The sequence below is a fragment of the Cynoglossus semilaevis genome, chromosome 18 (assembly GCF_000523025.1).
Source record: "Cynoglossus semilaevis isolate Cse_v1.0 chromosome 18, Cse_v1.0, whole genome shotgun sequence".
NCBI lineage: Eukaryota > Metazoa > Chordata > Actinopteri > Pleuronectiformes > Cynoglossidae > Cynoglossus > Cynoglossus semilaevis.
The window spans coordinates 5,206,186-5,225,240 of NC_024324.1; the positions used below are offsets into that span (position 1 = coordinate 5,206,186).

At 39.9% G+C, this 19,055-nt stretch overlaps 1 protein-coding gene across 6 annotated transcripts in view; it reads left to right on the plus strand.

Moving 5' to 3' along the window:
* The window catches only part of vps50 (VPS50 subunit of EARP/GARPII complex), a 62,633-nt gene that overhangs the window by 4,768 nt on the left and 38,810 nt on the right, over positions 1-19,055 (plus strand). For all 6 annotated transcript variants that reach the window (XR_003052642.1, XM_017041365.2, XM_025065101.1 and 3 more), the window contains exons 3-12: positions 2,666-2,788; positions 3,631-3,702; positions 8,733-8,786; positions 10,284-10,354; positions 10,675-10,792; positions 11,308-11,343; positions 11,776-11,858; positions 15,399-15,441; positions 16,676-16,774; positions 18,618-18,758. Coding sequence is in view for 5 of the 6 variants with exons in the window: in XM_017041365.2 (XP_016896854.1) it covers positions 2,666-2,788; positions 3,631-3,702; positions 8,733-8,786; positions 10,284-10,354; positions 10,675-10,792; positions 11,308-11,343; positions 11,776-11,858; positions 15,399-15,441; positions 16,676-16,774; positions 18,618-18,758 (840 nt within the window). In the remaining variant the exon portion in view is untranslated. The remainder of the gene's footprint in view (positions 1-2,665; positions 2,789-3,630; positions 3,703-8,732; positions 8,787-10,283; positions 10,355-10,674; positions 10,793-11,307; positions 11,344-11,775; positions 11,859-15,398; positions 15,442-16,675; positions 16,775-18,617; positions 18,759-19,055) is intronic.

A 19,055-nucleotide genomic window follows, 5' to 3' on the forward strand; every position in this document is an offset into this window, starting at 1 on the left:
TCTGCTTAAACTTTTGCTACCGATGAGTCATCCTCCTCACTCTCTCCCCCCTCCCCTTCTTCACCACCTTCCATTTTCGTTTTCCTTCTCATTTCAGCTCATTTCCCACCCACCCTTTTGATGGCGGAGCGTGATCTACGTGCTCCTGCTGCTACTCCTCCCTTCCAATCATATGCATGCACCCACACATTTCCCCCTGCAGGCTGGAGCTCACTCATTTACCTGGTTTTAACAAAGCAATACATTTGCCTAAAGACGTTCGTCTTCCAAATTCATAGCAGTGTGAAAAAAACAAGTTCAAACTTCAAAGCAGTTATAAATACAATATATACTATGATGCTATACACTATACCATGAAATCTGTCATTTGCACTCGATGAAACTTCTTAGGGACATACCCAATTGGTATAAATTGAAATAAATATTCAAATAATAATAAAAAAAAGAAGACCAAGGTGAATCAAGTGTATAGCTACATTACTGCAGTAAAAACTGCCTTGGAGCTAATAGCCTGTCAGTACACATACTGACCAGATCAAAACACTAAGTGAAGGAGAGAAAGAAAACGGCCTCCTTTCACTCGTCATCTCATGGTCCACAAATAGACAGCCCATAGGCCGAATGTGGACCGTGGGCCCCATTTGAGGACCCACTGCTTCAGAATATGTCTTTGCAGGTGTGCAACTGTTTGAATGAGCATCTGCTGTTGTTGCTGTCGTAAAGTAATTCAAAACTCTGTTTCAGATAACAATTAGATATTCTGTATGATCTGTATGTGCATACAGGAAGTTCGTACTTATCCCATTAATCCACATCTTTACTGGTTCACCGTCTCCGAAAGCCTGTGGTCTATTTTTAGTACTGTCGTACACTGAAGCCTCAACGTATTGATCCAGCAGCAGAAGAAAAAATAACTCTGAGAGGAATTTTACAGAGCACTCTTTCACTTAATGTGAAGAGAGATGATGAAAAAACTGCTTAACCAATTTTCCTGAGCTTTGGTGGGAGGTCTGTAAAAGCCAGAGGAAGAGCTTGTTAAATTTGTGAAGAAATCCATCCAAGAAGTATAAAAATATTATTTTTAGTAACGCCTTTTTAATTTAAATAAATTAAAAAAAAATCAGAAATTGATATTTCTGGTCAGGTGTTATTAGAGTACTATGTTACTCTCTGGACACATCATTGATTTCCTGTACACAGACTATTTTGCTGAATTGTTTGTGTATTTATATAACTGCCTTTACTTAAGGCTTGGAACTCTCACTTAATTTGGATTAGTTCATTAAAAACACGTAAAAACCCCATCCAGTCACACCGCCTCAGTTCCCTGATTCCTCCCTTGTCCTGTTAGAGGCCTAACTCTGATCATACTGCAGTGCAGTTTAGACATGAAGAAATGTTGGTGCTGGTTGTGGAGCCATTTTCTGAGTCCTTGGGCTTTTGTTGCCTTGTCTGTTCCATTGCAAAGTTGTGACTCATGTAATGGCCCTCACTGTTGGAGCGTTCTAGTGATGTGTTCTCCTGAGTATGCTGACTTGCCATCAAACTTTTTTCTAAGAAACCTTTTAGGGAGTCGTCTGCTAAATAGGTGAACATCATGGAGTCTGTAGATGTTTATGTAGGGGGTGGGTATATTTTCTTTAAATATAATATATAAGTCACTTAAACCTCAAGAGTTAATCCGGCAGAAAGAACAAAGACAATGTTTTTTTAAATCGTGTGTTTGATTGGCCGACATGCAGTCCAGATTAGATATGAGCAGCTCAATATGTGCAAAAGTTGAATTTGAAAAACACTCTAATTATTTTTTTTTCTTTTACCAACAGAATAAACACGTGACTTAAAGGAAAAACTGAGGGATTAGGTTACATTTAGTTGAAAACACTGAGACTCATTCCTTTGACCTTTTGTTTAATGAATTAAGCTTCAACTGCAGCGCTGTGTGTTTAAAAAAAAAAAAAAAAAACCCTCAGCACCTTCTCCTGCTTCTTTGCTGCTAACCCAGTCACCATTTTCTTTACTATTCACGTGTGACTCCTTCCAGGCTCATTAAGGCAGCCAGGAAGGGTTTGTGTGGGTTTTAAGGCCTTCATCTAAAAGATTTACTTCAATAATCCTAGATGGATGGAGTGCATGTTAATCAATAGGGCTTTAAGGTTGCTCAAAGGAAGCTTTGGAGAGAATTCTCTGTTGAAAACTTTTAGCCATTCTTTTTTTTTTATTCTCCCCACTCCCTGCAAACACTGCGTGCTTTCCCCATGGTATCAGTCCAGTGAAACTAACTGCTGTCTCCGGCCGAACTCCACGATTGATGTTTTCCACTCAGCCTCTTTCCCACTGCACACCTCCTCTCGCCTCCTTCTAAGCCTTTGTCCTTTAGTTCATTTTTTCTGTCCTCTCCTCACCTTCACCCTTTTCTCTGCTCTTAAACTCCTCCACTACTCCATTACTCTCCTCCCTTCCTTAACTGTTCCTTTCACCTGTTTTTTTTCTCCTAAATGCTTCCACAACTTCCTTTGTTTTGTTTGTATCTTTTAGGAAATTGCAAAATTCTATATACTTTTAACTAATGCCTCAGTTTGCACAGCACCTCCTAAAGTGTGGAATAAAAATGTTTTCAAAAAGATCTTTCTTCAGTCCATCTGTCTGACTCACTCTCTTTCAGGAGGAGTTGCGGGAGCTGAGGGAGCATTCCAGTGACCCCCTGGCAGAGCAGGAGATCATCAACAGCATTGAGGAGATCTACTTCTCTAACGACTCCTTTGACATGGTGCAGCATGAACTGGAGGTCAGAGTCTGGCTGTATGAATGAGCAAACACCGCTAACTGACTGAGTGAACTCCATCCACCTGTAAATCTATGACAGCAGCTTTACTCCTGAGTTTACTCCTCGCCCACTTAAAAAAAAAAAAAACAAATCTGAAAACAACAGCTCTACTTTAATAAATGTGTGGTTTCCCACTCTCTGGAGCTCAACTGACTGACAGCATTAAAGCTCTTTCTCACCTGAGTTGCTGTCTCATACACTTCTGCTGAGCTGCATGCAGTCTGTTGACGCCCGGATTGATGGATTGCATCCTCTCGACAGAAGAAGGGTGTGAAATCTCATTAGATTTATCTTGGGTTTGCTACACCATCTGAAATGAGACTCTCAGTCAAGGGGAAAGTAATTACCTATCATCCTTTGGGCCCTGGATTCATAATATCTCCCTCTCCCAGCGAAGTTTGCTTTCTGTTTACCAAACAATATCGCCACAAAAAAAAAAAAAAAAAAAAAAATTAATGACATGCTTTTTTTGTATTAATTTGTCAAGATCCTTTTGTTTTTCGATGGAGAGAGTGAGAAGCTAAAAGGCTAAGGAGTACAGAGATACTCTCAGAGGAGAAAGGAAGTCCCTGCTATGGCTCGGAGCACAGTAACATGAACGCCGCCACAGTTCTACTTTAAATATTTTTGTGTCTGACTCTCAAACCGAGCGGTAGGCAGACGCGCACCAGTGTCTGACGGAGTGTGTTTGTGTGTATGTGGCAACAAATGACTCGGGTGCTCTCAGCTGTGGAAGTGGATTGTAGTAAACAAAACAAAAAAAAAACATAAGATTTTGTCTTTCTGTGTGTGTGTGATTATAGAAGCTCCCACCTGAGCTGAACCTGCAGGAGCTGGAGGATTACAGAGACAAGCTAAAGAGACAACAGGCAGCTGTATGTATCACTTATCTACTCTCTCCCTCCTTTTGTCTGTCTTTCTCCCCTCGCACTCTCTCTCACACACACACACACTTACACATTTTGAGTGAAGTGAAAAGTATTATGTTTCTCTATATTTTCCATTATTTTCTAGTGCCTTAGCGTCAACCTATCAACCTATTCCTCACCATTGATGTTGCAGCAACATCTTAATAACGCTCTTTCTGAAAAACACAAATGTTTCTGAGTTGGCAGATCCCTCTCCAACATCCTTGGACATGTACAGCTGTAATAGTATTAACCAGAGAGTGTTGAATGTTTGCAGTCACATCTTGTCTCAGTTTTTCTTTTTCTTATTTTCAAGCATGTCTTCACAGAACTGTTTTAATGCAACCCTCCGAGACTGACATTTTTGAACCATGTTTTGCCTGTAAGTAGTTTTTGTGAGAGGCCGTCATTTCACTCTGGAGTGTGCATGAGACCCGATGGAAACACACTCGTCAGACAATGGCACACACTCTTCTCAGAGATTTTGCCTCTTGCTTGATTGTCTCTAGCAGTAAACCAGATTGTCAGAAAACTGTTATGGCTCAGACGTATCGACTCTCGCAGGTCAAATAAAGGCAATTTTGTGCACAAAGAAATGGAATGCATCAAGTTTGGTCAGACATTTAAACATAACAGTGGCACAAAGGGCAAAACTTTATGCAGTTTGACCAACAATAATGGATTTGACAGTAATTTGACTGTTGTTGGTCTGAAGGGCACAAACCGTTTCTAATGGATTATCAAAGTTTAGCAGTAAATGATAGACAGAGGAGGGAGGATTTCTAGCCTGCTGGTCTCATGATGGACAGACCTCCTGTGAACAGTGGGGCACTTCAGAGTCTCGGCCTCAACATACTCCTCTGGACAAACAGAGCACTTGAGCTGGAAATGTTGTCCATGATGGAGAAGAGTTTTGATGACACACTCCTCCTTGTCACTGTATGGTGCCCAGTATCTGGTGATTTGGAGGACTTCAAGCACCTACGGCAGGAACATTTGCTCTGCGGCTGTCATTGTGAGTTCAGTCAGGTAGCTGCCATTTCAAACTGGAGAGACAGCATGTCAACAAGCTCTATTTATAGAGACACATGGGACAGAAAGGCCTTTTAGTGCCCAAAGTCCACCGCAGTCTGCCCTCCCACCTTCCTATGTGCAGTGTAATGACACACGTGCCATTTTCTTTGCCGTAGTCTGCCGGGGCAGGCGCACTGAATGACAAGGACTCAGAGTCTGGACATGCCGGTCAGAGAGGTTGGCTGCATGCCGACAAATCAAGGGCTCATCTCGTTGGACTGCTGCAAAGAACTGGTCAGGAGTTCATTTGTCCAGGCGGCAGGGAGGATTTCTAACACTGACGATATATCCTATGTCACCGCCAATGTACTTTTGTTTAGCACAACACTGATTATTAACTTGTAATTTCATCACAAAAGCTAACTGCATATCATAAAAGAACACATTTTTTATTTACTTTTTTTAAAGAGTAAAATCATCATTCATTAACTGTAACATTAACCTTATAGGAACAACAGTAGTAGTATTACTTTGCCTATGTCTATTTCTAAATCTATAAATCAATCTCTGTACATCTGCATTCCTGTATAATACCATAGGATATAATTCTATACATATATAATATACAGTTCTTTTCTATTCTATTGTTTCTTCTGTCAGGCTTCTGAACTTTTCACGTTCACCTCCTCTCATACTTTAACCTTTACTGTAAATGCCATTTTCCCTGTACCTACCCCTTCATTTTACATGTTTGGAAGTTTCCCGCCGAGCTGTCTACTGAGCTGAGGAGGTGCTCGAGGCCTACAAGAAAGTGCTCAAACGTTCCCTCTCATACCTGCGGCCTGCCTGCCTGTCTCATCTCCTCTCTCTGGCTGTGAGCCTGCAGGCAGCGTGTGGGGAACAGCCATAGTAATTGGTCCACTGTGCTATCAGGCAGAAAATTCACTCCCATGTTTTCCAGCAGGCTTATCAATGCAAGCCAGCAATCCTAAGTCTATATGAGCGAACCCTGCGTCTGTTTGTCTTCCTGATTTCCCTAAGGCTTGAGTAAAATATCTTCAGCATGCTTCTTTTTCTATTTGTTTTGATTTCAAGCTAATGTGCTAATGATAGTCATGGCCAGAGGAATTATGTTCTCTATCCATCATGGTCATCGCGCTTATCTTCAGTGGAAATTTACAATAAATCACCATTCATCAGTTACAACTTGGACAAGAAAGTTGCACTTTCTTATTAGAAAATACAGAAGTTTTTGATAAAATTCAGACAATATTTTTTAGGTTTTTTTTTTACTGTATTTTAAATCTTACAAAACCATGCAAAATTCCACTAAATGTATATGCAAACTAAGGCCCAGGGGCCGATGTGGACCGTTAAGCTTTAACCTCCAAATTGTATAATGTATTTATATTATCATTATACTTCTGCCTTTTCCCTGCAACACTTACGTTTCCCCAATAGATGGCGTAGAAAATGATAAAAGCATTTTACCATTTAGCCTTTATGCAGGACTTTTATCTTAATTCACAGGAACGCTCCATCTATCTGCCCCTGACCTGGCCCCCCTGTTCAATTTTAGGACAATTGTGGCCTGCAAGTCAAAAAGTTTGCCCACGACTGCAATAAAACACAAAGGTTTTCTAGTTTCAAATTACTTATACTTTACTTACTCAGCGTGAAACCTGGACCTGTTTAGAATCACCGTCACTGACTGCATAGCGATGAGCTTTTACTATGATCATTTGTGTGGTAATGACTTTGTTTTGGTTGACAAAACCAGTATCAGAGTATCTTGCTGTTTCTAATTCAAGGTGCATCGTTGCAGGAGGGCAGTTATAAATACCCCCCCCCCCCCCCCTGCCCTCTCGTAGAAACACGTACACAGAGTTTCTACGTTCCTGCTGTCTTAAATAGAGGGTGCAAGTGTTATTTGGATTATTTCATTCCCACTGTGAGGCTGTCTCCAGGCAGATGTTGTGGGATGCCACCACACACCGACCTGCTGACAGATTAAAGCTGATTCACATACAGCATTAGTGGTAAGGTGGCTGGACCATTTGAAACGTATTTACCGTTCCCATTATTTATCCCTCTTTTCCCTCTGTATTTCTGCTGGTATTCTTTTTCCCCTTCTTCTCTTTATCGTTTGATCTGTTGTGGGGAAGAACGAGTTTCCCTGGCATTGGCTTGGAGAACAACTGCCCCGTTTCTCTGCCTCAGTGTCCAGGCCTAATTGGCACGTCAGACACTGGCAGGGGTTCATCTCTGTACTAATTGCCTTTTTGAGCTGCTAGACTACTACCCATGAGAAAAATGTCAGGGTTCAGAGACAGTTTGTGTGTGTGTGTGTGTGTGTGTTTGTGTTGCCGTAATTATTCCCACATCAACACAGAAATGTGAGGAAGTGGAAATTACTGCCCATCATTACATTTTCATCAGCTGATTTCCTCGTCTGATGCCAGATCTGCTGTTAAAAAGGACATCTAATCCAGACGTTTTCATTTAAATACTTCACCCAGATCCTTTCTGAGAGTCTACACTATACCCAAAAAATAAAAAATTGTAAGTTAGAGTATTACCAAATATTGACTTAATATGGCATATAATAATAATAATTATTATTATTATCAGGATATTGATCACAGTAGTTTTACACATCAGCATATTGTGAAATAGTGACCTCTCCCTACAAACACAGTGAATGTTGTGCTGTGATCCATTGGCTCTGCAGTCACAGTAGAAGTGTGGCCAACACTCCTAGATCTGCTCTGTCTCAGTCCCTGCATTCCTAAATCAGAAGGAATGACCTTCACCGTCTCTTGCCTGCGTGCTTGCCGCTCGTCGCTGTTACTAATGACTAATGAGTATTAGCTAATTAAGCCCTAATTACCTTCTACATCACAGCAATCACCTGCAGGAATCCTCAAACATGTGCCCTAGTGGTATGACAGACCTAACACTGACTGCCTGTTTATCTAAAATGCTCAGAATGAGGAACATGTTCCGTCAGAGTGAGTGTCGGTGACATTCATCAGATTTTTCTGGTCTTGTATATGTGTTTCTGTGTCATCCACACCGTTCCCACAACACAAACACACAATTATTGACTCTTTTTTTAGTAAGTTTTGACCTTTAAGTTTGTAGTTTTGTTGTAGATCAACGATCAGATCAATCTTTATTGATCTTCTGTATTTTGTGGCTCCTTCCTTTTCCTTCAGCTGGTGGACACACGGCTGTTCATAATAAGGTGCTGCTTCAACACGTTCTAATTATAGTTTCATCTCAGTCGTGAGCCAACGGGGCTAAAAAGCACCAAGGACGGAGTGAAATTCACAAAACTCCACTGAAACCTTGACAGATGCAGAAACTTTTCAGAAAGAAACGGGAATGATGAGATTGAAGAAGACGTTTAAAGAAATGAACCTGAGACAGAGAGAGAGACGCACTGTGAAAGGTTTATGGTTGTATTGCACTTTGGACGCAGACATCATTGATTGTTATTCCTGCTCGGCCCACCATAGAGAGATTAAACTGCCCAGTTTTTGTGGGCTGACATTTTGGAACAGCATCAAAACGTCTCTTTTCTATTTTATGCTTTTGTTCTGGCAACAGCTGTAGCCCGAAGATTAATGTTTCCCCGTTGTCTTCATGCCCCACTCTTGTGAATATGATATTTTTGGAACACCTTGATAGAATTTCTCCACATTTGGCACAAATGTTCACACCCAACCAAATATGTAGTGATCAGATTTTCTCGGTCAAAGGTCACGTTGACTTCACACGTACGTGGTTTTTGTCCTGTGGAAAATTCATTTACGCCTGGCCAAAATGATGAGCTGTATCAAATGTGCTGATCTGATGTCAAGGTAACTGTGACCTCACAAAACACATTTGGGTCATAATTTAAAAACCCGTAGCTAATACGATGACAAGGTGGTAATTCAAGTTTAATTTAATGTTCAAATCCTTCTTTTTTTTTTTAGGTTTCTAAAAAGGTGGCAGATCTCATCCTGGAGAAACAACCGTCTTATGTCAAGGTAAGCTTTGAAGGTCACCTTTTGACCTACGTTTTTGGTAAAAATTGGATTTTCTCACTCTTAAATCAACGCCTAAAGATGTTTTTTCCTCCAGCTTGAACATTTAACCTGGATCAATAAAAAAAGGTCCTCCGCTGATTTAAAACTTTCCCTCTCCATTATGGACACAGTTTAGACTTCTGTGTGGACAAACTTCTTGACCCTAAGACCTACCTAGAGACAGATTGCCTTGTGGGACTCTGAGTTGTAATGAATTAGCAGCAGATAGACCTGGGCTGAATCAAAAGAATAGAGTTGGACTTGTAGTCAATTATTTCCAATTGGAAACACTAACACAGCAGGGTTCCTGCAGCAGACTGTGTTTTCAGCCTTCTCTTTGGGACAAAGGTCAGTAATTGGTTTAACCTTGCAGCCTGCACCTGTCAGTTACCTAGTTATCTGGTAAATTTGTAGTTACTGCGGTGAAATGAGGCAGAATTATGTACTCTAAAAGCTGTCTGTGCAACTTAGAAAGACTACTTCAACTAATGAATTAATTAATGTTGTTTTGGTGATTACAAATGATAATTCTATTTGCAATAAATATTGTAGGCTAAATTCTTTCTTAATAAATGTATTTGTGATGGTGACATAACCATGGAAACGGGAGACGTGTGTCTGTGGTAGGAATTAGGAACTACACCGAGGAGCTTTTTTGTCAATAGACAAAAATCATAAAAAAGTTGGTCAACAGTTGGTTGGCAAATGGAAATTGTTGATGTTGAACGCTCATCACCTTTGATGTTGTTGTTGTTTGTGACATGGCGATAATGAATTTCATCACACGTGTTCTGTTGGTACAAAGTCGCTTCATGCCTCTCACAGTGTTACCAATGCAATTTTTGACGAGCAAAAGATCCTCATTCAGAGGGAAACATCACAGAACTGCAAGAATGGGATCAAAGATCAGGCATTTCCCACGTTGGGTGCAGCATCTTCCAGATGATAAAAATAACAACGCCAAGAGGATGAGAGGAGTCAGGTCTTTGCCTGGGGGTGTACTTGTTCTCTGCAGAGGTCATGGATGGGGCCGCACAACTCGCCAGAGCAGAGTGTACATTTATTTAAAACGCCAAAGCTAATTAGGGAAGGTTGTCTTTGATTTTCAAAGTTTCTCCTTCAGCCGACGAACACTTCAGCAATAATGACTCATGCCTCATTGCAACAATCTATAATATCTCCCATCATCTGATGCAGTCAGCGGGAAGCCTCTTGCACAAGAAAGCTCTGATATAGACGTGTATAAACAAGCCTGGTTTTGATGCAGTGATTTACTGGGCAGATGGCAGTTTGAGAAACAAACCGCCGCGTCGCAAATGAACCGTTACAGTTTAAGTGCCTGAAAGATAGAACTTGAACAAAGTTTGCATCTGTCTGATATTTCACATCCTATTTTTAGCCTTTTGAAGGAAACATGAAACTCTTCCAGTTTTTACTTACGCTGACATTTTTCCACAGGAACTGGAGAGAGTGACAGCGTTGCAGTCCAACCTGCAGCTGGCAGCGGTCATTTGCACTAACGCGCGGAGGTAATGGACTTCCATTATGTATGCTATCTATTCACAGACAGAAATGGCTTCTCGCGTAGCACGTTCAAAACGTTTTTGCTGTTCTGTGTTTATTCTTCCTCTAATAACTTTGTCAAAATGAGAAACGATTGTGTGTTTTCCTTTGAGACAACGTATCTGTCAAAGTCCTGCGTGTGTTCATGACAGGTCTTGTACTATATCATGACCACATTTGTAATATGTAAATAATTAAAAGAAAATCAGATGCAGCACAGTAAATGGACAGAACTACTTATTATGTATACGCTGATGGATTCCTTCTTCTGTGATCTGAAATCCAGACAGCTGAGTGTAGCCAAGGAAGGATTCACTGAGGCCAGTCTGGGTTTACTGGCCAATCAGAGGAGGCGACACCTGCTGACGGGCCTGTTGAAATCTCTGAGAACCATAAAGACACTGGTAAGATTTACACACAAATGGCAGAACATCTAATGCAACATCTGTTTTGTTTTTGCACAAGAAAAACAAAGGATTCAGGTCAAGAGTATGTCATTATATTACATAATATTTTATATGATTAAAAATTAGTTTCTTTCAATTTAAACAGTTGACCTTTGACCTGTAGTTTCTTGTCTCTTCTTCACTGTCTTGCCGCAAAGGTAGTCAAAACAAAGGTTTTAGTTATTAATAACCACCAATATATTTTAACATAAGAACCGCAGCTAACAAATCATTATTTTTAACATAAGCTCCAACCAAAAAAATAAATTCTGACTGACTTTTGGAAAACTATGTGATTAATTTCAGTGACATTCAAATTCATTTACAGTCTATACATTAAATGTACAAACACCCTGAAATGTTTCTTTGTTAGTATAGTAAACATTCTATTCTCATTCTGGGGTCATCGTATTGAACACTGAAGTCTGTGATATCTTACTGATTCATCTAACCTTGGTCTTTTCCCAATACAGCAAAGAACAGACGTGAGGCTCTGTGAAATGCTCGAGGTACTGTTACACCCACTACATACACACACACACACACACACACACACACACACAGCCAGACACATAAAAAGATATGTTTGTAATTGATTTTGAAAGGAAGAAAATCAATATTGTTTGTGCGATAAAACCTGCACTCAAACACACACGCTGTTCACATCTTTGCTAGAACATCTGCTGTGAAAGTCAGCTGTGACACAGAATGGATTTTCTTTTTTTTTTTTTGGTGATACTTGGTTGTGTGCAGGGTATTTCTATGGTGTCATATCTAAAATGATCCCTGGATCTAAAAACAGCACATAATAAAAAGCTATGCAATTTAATGAGATTTCCTTTGATGCTGTGCTCATACAATGGTCTTTTTATTATTCTCTACACTAAGGCCTGCTTTCTTTTCAGAATAAACCAAGTGACCTCATTTCTTTGTTTTGGTAGGAGGAAGATTATCCAGGTGCGATCCAGCTCTGCCTGGAATGTCAGAAGGCTGCCAGCACCTTCAAACACTACAGCTGCATCAGGTACAGTATGAGCTGCCATGTATAATACTGATGCATTTGGACCCGTCAGGTTTATTGTGACTAAAATGGAAAGTGTCTAATGCTGGATATTTTCTGCTAAAAGCGTTTCCATGATGGAGAACTTAGCCGCAACAGTATCATTTTTCAATCTGTTCGGAGTTGACCCAGAAGTCAGTCATAGGACATGGGGGTACATCAAGAGATTCTAAAAAAAACCTAAATCTTTATTTATAAAAATGCATACATGTATTTCTTCTATTTAAATATAAACCCAACTGCAATCATGGCTTGCATCTGAGCATTCTTTTTGTGGAATTCTAGGGGATGGTTTTTTTTTGTACACCAGGTCACAACCAGTTTCTTTGAAACCTAGTACCTCAGAGGGTCTGTTGCCTACCACGTTTCTCCCCAGTTTTTCCACATTTATGAAAGTGACAGCCCTAATAACTTGGTTCATTTGTGTCAACGGTTGAGTGCTTGACTGCTATTTTGGAAAAAAATAATTATGGTGCGATCAACGATGCATGTTATCACCGTCCTCCTACTTCCTCTTACGACACTTTATATATTCACTACTACGAGATAAAAAGGGAGAAAAATGTCAGTGCCTGAAACAAGTGCTGATCACAGAGACGCACGTACTGGAAGTGCCTGTACCCTGACGTCAGCACTGCCTTCCTGCTGGTCTCCTGCCCTTTCATTTGACCTTGGAACTTTGACCCTGTCATTTTCCATGTGCTCGCTGTAGTGCTCCTTCACCTCCTCAGACCCTTTCAGGTAGTCATGGTCAGGGGTTGGCCCAGAGTGTTAACAAAATGTTGTGTCTGCTGTGATTAAAGGTTAAAAACCTGGAGTTCCAGCCTGGAGCTCCTCTGTAACATTTTCACAGTAGTTTCAGAAACAATGCGTCGGCTATAACGTGACACTGTTGTTGTAATCATGTTAAATAATACCATTATATAAGAACGGGCTTCTTTATACACCATAATAATCAACACAAAACACATTCGTTTTCTGAGTGTTTGCTTTAGTTAGTTTTGAGCTGTTTTGAGCTGGACTTCCTCCAGCTCAAAACAGGCTGTTGTGTTTAGTTGTCCTTCAGAGAACCTCTTCAGCCGACTGTTATTTCAGCGTTAAGTGTCATAGCTTGTTTGAGTATTTGATCTGAAGTACAGAATACATCAGGAGCAGAGGCCATGTTAATAATATCTGTGGAGTGGATTATTCTTCCTGTTTATTCTATTCATCAAGACACTGCAAGTTATTGCACAAGGTCAGTTATTTTCTTTATGAAACCTGGATGTTGTCTTACTTGATGATATGGTTGCATTATACTGTTATTTTTTGTTTCACTCATAATTCTAGCCACCTACAGCAGGTCAACTTTTAATGTTGTATAACCACTTCTGTCAGTGCAATCTGTTGTCGAGGAAACCAAAAAGTGCATCTTCATCCGTTGTCATCATATTTCCTCCCCTGTCCCCTTTTCACTGGCTTAATTGTGCCGTCTGTTGACCATTCTTGCTGCGTGTCATTCTTTGAAGCCCTGCCTCTGCTAAATTGTTGACTCTCTTGTCTCGTAAAAACAACTGCAGCAAAAAGCAAAAAGCATTGTTCTTGCAAAGGGCGAGCGTTAAGCTGACCCTCGAAGGAAAGCGCGCATGGATTATTTAGTGAGTCAGCAAGTCTCCGTTGAGAGACGCCCCTCCAGGCGCAGTGGACAGCTATCGCCGGTGATAATTGAACGTAGGATGCAAAAAAATTCCCTTCATGACTTCCGTATAACTCTATTTCAATCCTCCCGTGCCCTGCAGGGAACAGATTGTTAATTAGGTTTTTCCTCCTCATCTGGTATGTATGTATTCTATCAGATCCCACAGAGGTGTTGCTGGATAGGCATCTACTGTACGTTCACGGTTTGGACGTTGTCATTGAGTCTATGTAGCTCTGCACAATGACAGCAGGACCCTAAATGATAGCCTGAAGAACAGAACTAAATATATTAGTTTACCAGGGCAACAGAGTGAGAACATTGTCTTTTTCTGCTTCACTTATTCCATCCATCCTTGACGTCGCTTTGAAGCAATTCCACCAACTCAGTATGCAGGCGAATGTTGATGCCATTTGGAATATATCAGATGTTGTGTGCAAGGGAGAATCATATCACCCAAAGAACACCCTCCGCTCTGTTAAACATTCTCATTGTACTGTATGCTTTTTTGCATTAAAGGTAAAGAAAATGTTTTAATTTGTAAAAATTGTATTTTATCAAGGAAAAATGTACCTGACCTGACTATTGGTCGGGTTTGAAAAAAGCCCTAAATAATATTCCATTGGTTTGTGACGTGAACTGCAGACCACAGCGTCAGTGATCAATGACAGAGGATCTACTTTTAAAGTGTTAACTGTTTCCACGACGACAAAACTACTGAATTCAGAGAATTATGATTCCTGACCTGTACATGTTCCAATATCACAAAACCAGAGTTCAGAATCAGACTGTTCATTTCCTGACCTGTTGTCCTGACACCTGAGGGGCTGCGACTGTGTTCTCCTCTCCCTGTTCCTAATTGAGGCGTAGAAGCTTAATTAGTTATTTATTAAAGACCTTCCTATCTTTGTGAGCTGTGCTCACAAAAGGCACAACACAAAAGTGGAATGACCTGAAAAAGACCCTGAGCAGAGGCAGAGCAGAGGCAAGGGGGAACCGTGGGACTGAGTGATGATGTGTAGGTGCGTTCGGGGGGCGGAGGGTGGGGGGGGGGGTAACAAGGGAATTAAATTGGTGTCTTGGGAGGAGAACAGTAGTTGAAACTTAAAAAATCTGCCTCAGGCATGTGTTGTTGTTTTGTGTCTTGAACCATGTGGAATAGATAGAGTTACACAAACACCAACACATGCAGGTTAATACAGGGTTTTTAGCAACAAACTTGAAAAAGGCTCTTGTTGCCAAAGTTACTCTTTGGAAAAGAGTTTTTGTATAAGAAACAGACATGAATTATTGTTTATTTTGAGTGGCTAAAGTGATGAATGTCTGTCCTGTGGCAACAGACTGGTACAATTGATAACTGTTCTTTGTAATTAAGTATTATCATTTCAATCTACTCTCTAATAGGATTTTGTTAATCCTGATTGGCTGTTTATTATTGCACACAATGTAATTGGTCATAGTATTGTGTCAACGTAGGTTTCGTTTGATTTTTCCCTCTGAAAAAGCAGACAAAACACGCAATAAAAAAGATAAAAGTTGTCTGACTAATATATATTTTAGGGCGTCATAATTAGTTAGGGAGAAATAATTTCACTTTCATAATTTAATGATAAGAGATGCAGCTGTTTTTCTGGTAAAAAAGAACATTTGTGGTTTCTTTTTATGAAGGTTATTTGTAGGTTCATTGATTGTCATTCATAATAGATTTTGATTGAGAGTAAAGCCTCACGGTTCAATTCTTATCCTCAACGTGATTGTAAAAAAAAGTTTTGTGATTGCAGATTGTGATGAAGAAATGAGAAACTGAACATTTCTAATCTCTCCCACAGTGAATTGAATTCCAAACTGCAGGACACTCTGGAGCAAATTGAGGTATGTGCTCCTTGGCTTTATCTCTAACTCCATTATTCAACAGTGATATTATTAAAGGGGCCTTTTAGCAGTCGGCCATATTCAGCTCTAACATTGTTATTTTCCAGAAACCGGTTTCTGAAAGAAGCAATTTATACTTTATTTTGACTTAATTTTTTTAAAAAAGTTTATCATTCCTCGTCTGCCAGTTATTGACACATTCACAGAGTCATTATTGTAAATTATCTGCGGCTCATCTAAAGGCTGCCGCTGTGATACTATGTGATGAATGATATGCAAAGCAATTTCTCTGCAACGCTGCCCTCGCGTTTGAGCAGATTAATTACTTGCACTGTTGTTGTTATAGAGAAACGGGCGGTCACTTGTGCACACTTGCATGGCCGTTGCTCCAAGATGGTTGTTTGTTTACCTGTCAGCACCGGTTTGAAAGAGTGCAGATTGATTTCTCTGATTTGTTGTCCGGCACACACAAACCCTGTGCTCTTTCATTTGTGTGAAAGCTTTGAGTTTCTTCTCATAAAATTATGTTATTGTAAATGAAAAAATATATATATATATAATCGGATCGGATTATTTGCTGGAAAAGCCCAGAGATATCGCTGCATCAAGTCAGTGTAACTCAAGCATGTCACATTTAACAAAAATTGAATTACTTTTCCTTTGAAGACTTGTTACGACTGAATTCCAAAAACATCAAATAATTATGTTAATCAAAAATGTGATTTTTATGTAATCTCATTTGAGTGTCTGGCCCCAAAGGCGTATGTCCAGAAAGGGCCCCCAGAACAAAGCATTTGACTGAAATAACGACAAATACACACTTCTTCTGACTCTGGGGACTTTCACCATCTTACTTCATCCTCTCGTGTGGTTGTTCGTGTCTGCAGCAGGTCCACGGCAGCGTGAGAAAACTGCTGGTGATGTCGGCTGTTTGATCACTTGGCCTTTGTCAGTTCTCTGCTCTGAGCTGGGCTTAACGTGTCAGGGTTGTTAACACGTCCCTGTACTTCCTAACTTCATTCCTACATCTGTCTCCCTCACCTCTGCTCGACCTTTGCCTAAGATCTACATACACACACAACGCTCACGCTCACACTCTTAGCCCTGTGATGAAGATGTACATTTTCACAATAATCCGTGGCCTCAGCAGTCATAATCCCTTTTGTTTTTCCTTCACCCGCTCACTCTGCCACTTTTTTCCCCTCCTTTGTCCTCCATCTGTTTATGGTTCCAGGAGCAGCTCGACGTAGCCTTGTCCAAGACCTGTAAGCACTTTGATGTTTTGCACTACACCAAGGTCCAGCTGGCCTACACACTCCTGGGCAAGACACAGGTCAGTAGCTGGACCCCACCGGGTCCTGGTGTGATTAATGGCTTTAACCAAGTGGATCATATGGTTGACTTGTTATATAAATATTTTCTACTATTCATTGTTAAAAAAAAAAAAAATATATATATATATATATATGTCTGTGTGTATTTTTCTCTATTCATTTTTATGAGCAATTTTGTGTGTATTTTCCCCCCGACCAATAATTAATTTTAATTCTATTCAATTAAATTATATTATATTAAAGTTAATTGTGAAACTAATTTCCATATACGGGCCATTACTGTTCCAATGAGGATTTAATATATTCAATTTTCTTATCTTCTCCCTTTTCTTTACTTCAGTGAATAGATTGTGTTTTTTGGTCATTACCTAACTGTCAATCAACCACCAGACAGAGAACATTTTATCCTTGAAATAATCCTTGTAAAGCAAAATAATCAGTCAGAAAAAAAGGCACAATTAAGGAGGGAGTTTTTTGGTGTCATTTCTGTATTGTCTGCAGTTAATTTGAAAAACACAGACATGACTGAAGTTGTTTGTTGCTTGGTTTTTTTATCTGTTCTTCGGCAAATCCCTTTCCTAATTCTTTTTAGTCTGTTATTTTTACATATTTAAATAAGAAAAAAACATAAATAAACTTTAAGTTTCTCCACTTTATTTATTCAGAGGTTTTGACAATATTTTATATACTGTCAGTTAGTATCAAATAGTAAAATACCACATTGTCCCTATGATATGTGTATGTATGATAGTAATAGTAGCAGTAGCAATACATATATTAAATGTAGTATTGCTAAGGGTGGTTGTCTTACAAATTGTACTTCTACGTATTGCTAAGAGTGGTTGTCTTACAAATTGTACTTCTACTAATGAGGAAGTGGCAGTAGTTCTTGTAAGAGCTGTAGCGATACATTAATTGAAGTAGCATTGCTTACAGTCATAGCATCAGAAGCAGTATTTGTAATAGAAGCAGTAGCAGTAAAGTAGTTGTGGTAGTAGCAGCCATATGTCAGTGGTACCTGTAGTACCAGTAATTCTAGCAGGAAAGGTTGTAGTTGCAGGAGCGTTGCATCAGTTGCAGAACCATTAGCCGTAGTTCTGTTAGCAGAAGCCTTGTTGTAGCGTTAGCGGTGGAGCAGCTGTTGTTTCTTTTCCTGCCCATTGTTTTTTGTGGATGTTTGTGAACAGATTGCAGTAGAGATGAAGTAGGCAGTACGAAATGTTGAAATTATTTTGGTGACTTTTTACTTGCCCCTGTGGGACTTTGTTCAATAACACCCTCCCTGAGGTCCCACAGCAAGGCTGTGCGTGGGAGCTGCAAAACAGAAAATGATACTAAATGCAACTTGACATTTAAAAGAGTGGAGGAATCAGCTTGGGAATGCACAAATGGAGCACAGTGAGTTCAGTGTGCACAATGAACTCCACATTTTTTGTTAAGGCATGGTTCGGGGACATTTTTGAGCTTAATTACAAAAAAAAATCCCTGATTGTGAATGATTAACGATGATGTGTTGGAAATAGAAGGAGCGTCTTCAGTGCCATTAGTAGATTCATATTTCAAGAAGATTTCAGAATTATTTTGCAATTTTGTATTTGAAAGTTTAATGCTTAAGTAAAGTGTCCGGTTACCCTAGTTTTAGCCAACAATGTTGTAAGGACAAGGCATACTAATGGACATTTCCATTTAAATATGCATGAATTTACTCTAGAGCTTTTTAAATTCTAACAATGTCCAATGCACATGTCCATTTTCACAGGTCTCTGGTTGATCGCTAACATTTCAATGTCATTTGGTTGTTTTTGTAGTGTAACGTGGTGATTCTGTTGGCTTTCTCTGCAGACTGCAATGGATCAACTGCACATGCACTTCACCCAGGCCATACACAACACTGTTTTCCAAGTGGTGCTGGGATATGTGGAGCTGTGTGCGGGGAACGCTGACACAAAGTTCCAGAAGATGCAATACAAAGACTTGTGCACGGTGAGGAGACGGACATTTACCCATGACCACCTTCTGTCTGTACATACCACCTCAAAAATTAAAGTAGTTTGTCTTCTGTGTGGGCACCGTTGTAGCCACTGATGGTGAATCACAGTCGAAGAGTCACAGTTTTCTTAGTCATTAAAATGCTCCTCACTCTCAGTGGCTTTTTAGGGACTGTACGAACTATTATTTCTGCGATCTGTCAGTAAAATAACAATAAAAAAAAAAAAAAGAGTCCTGCGACAGGAGCTGTTTTAAATCAGTCAGCCAGCAGGGGAAATCACTCACCGACGC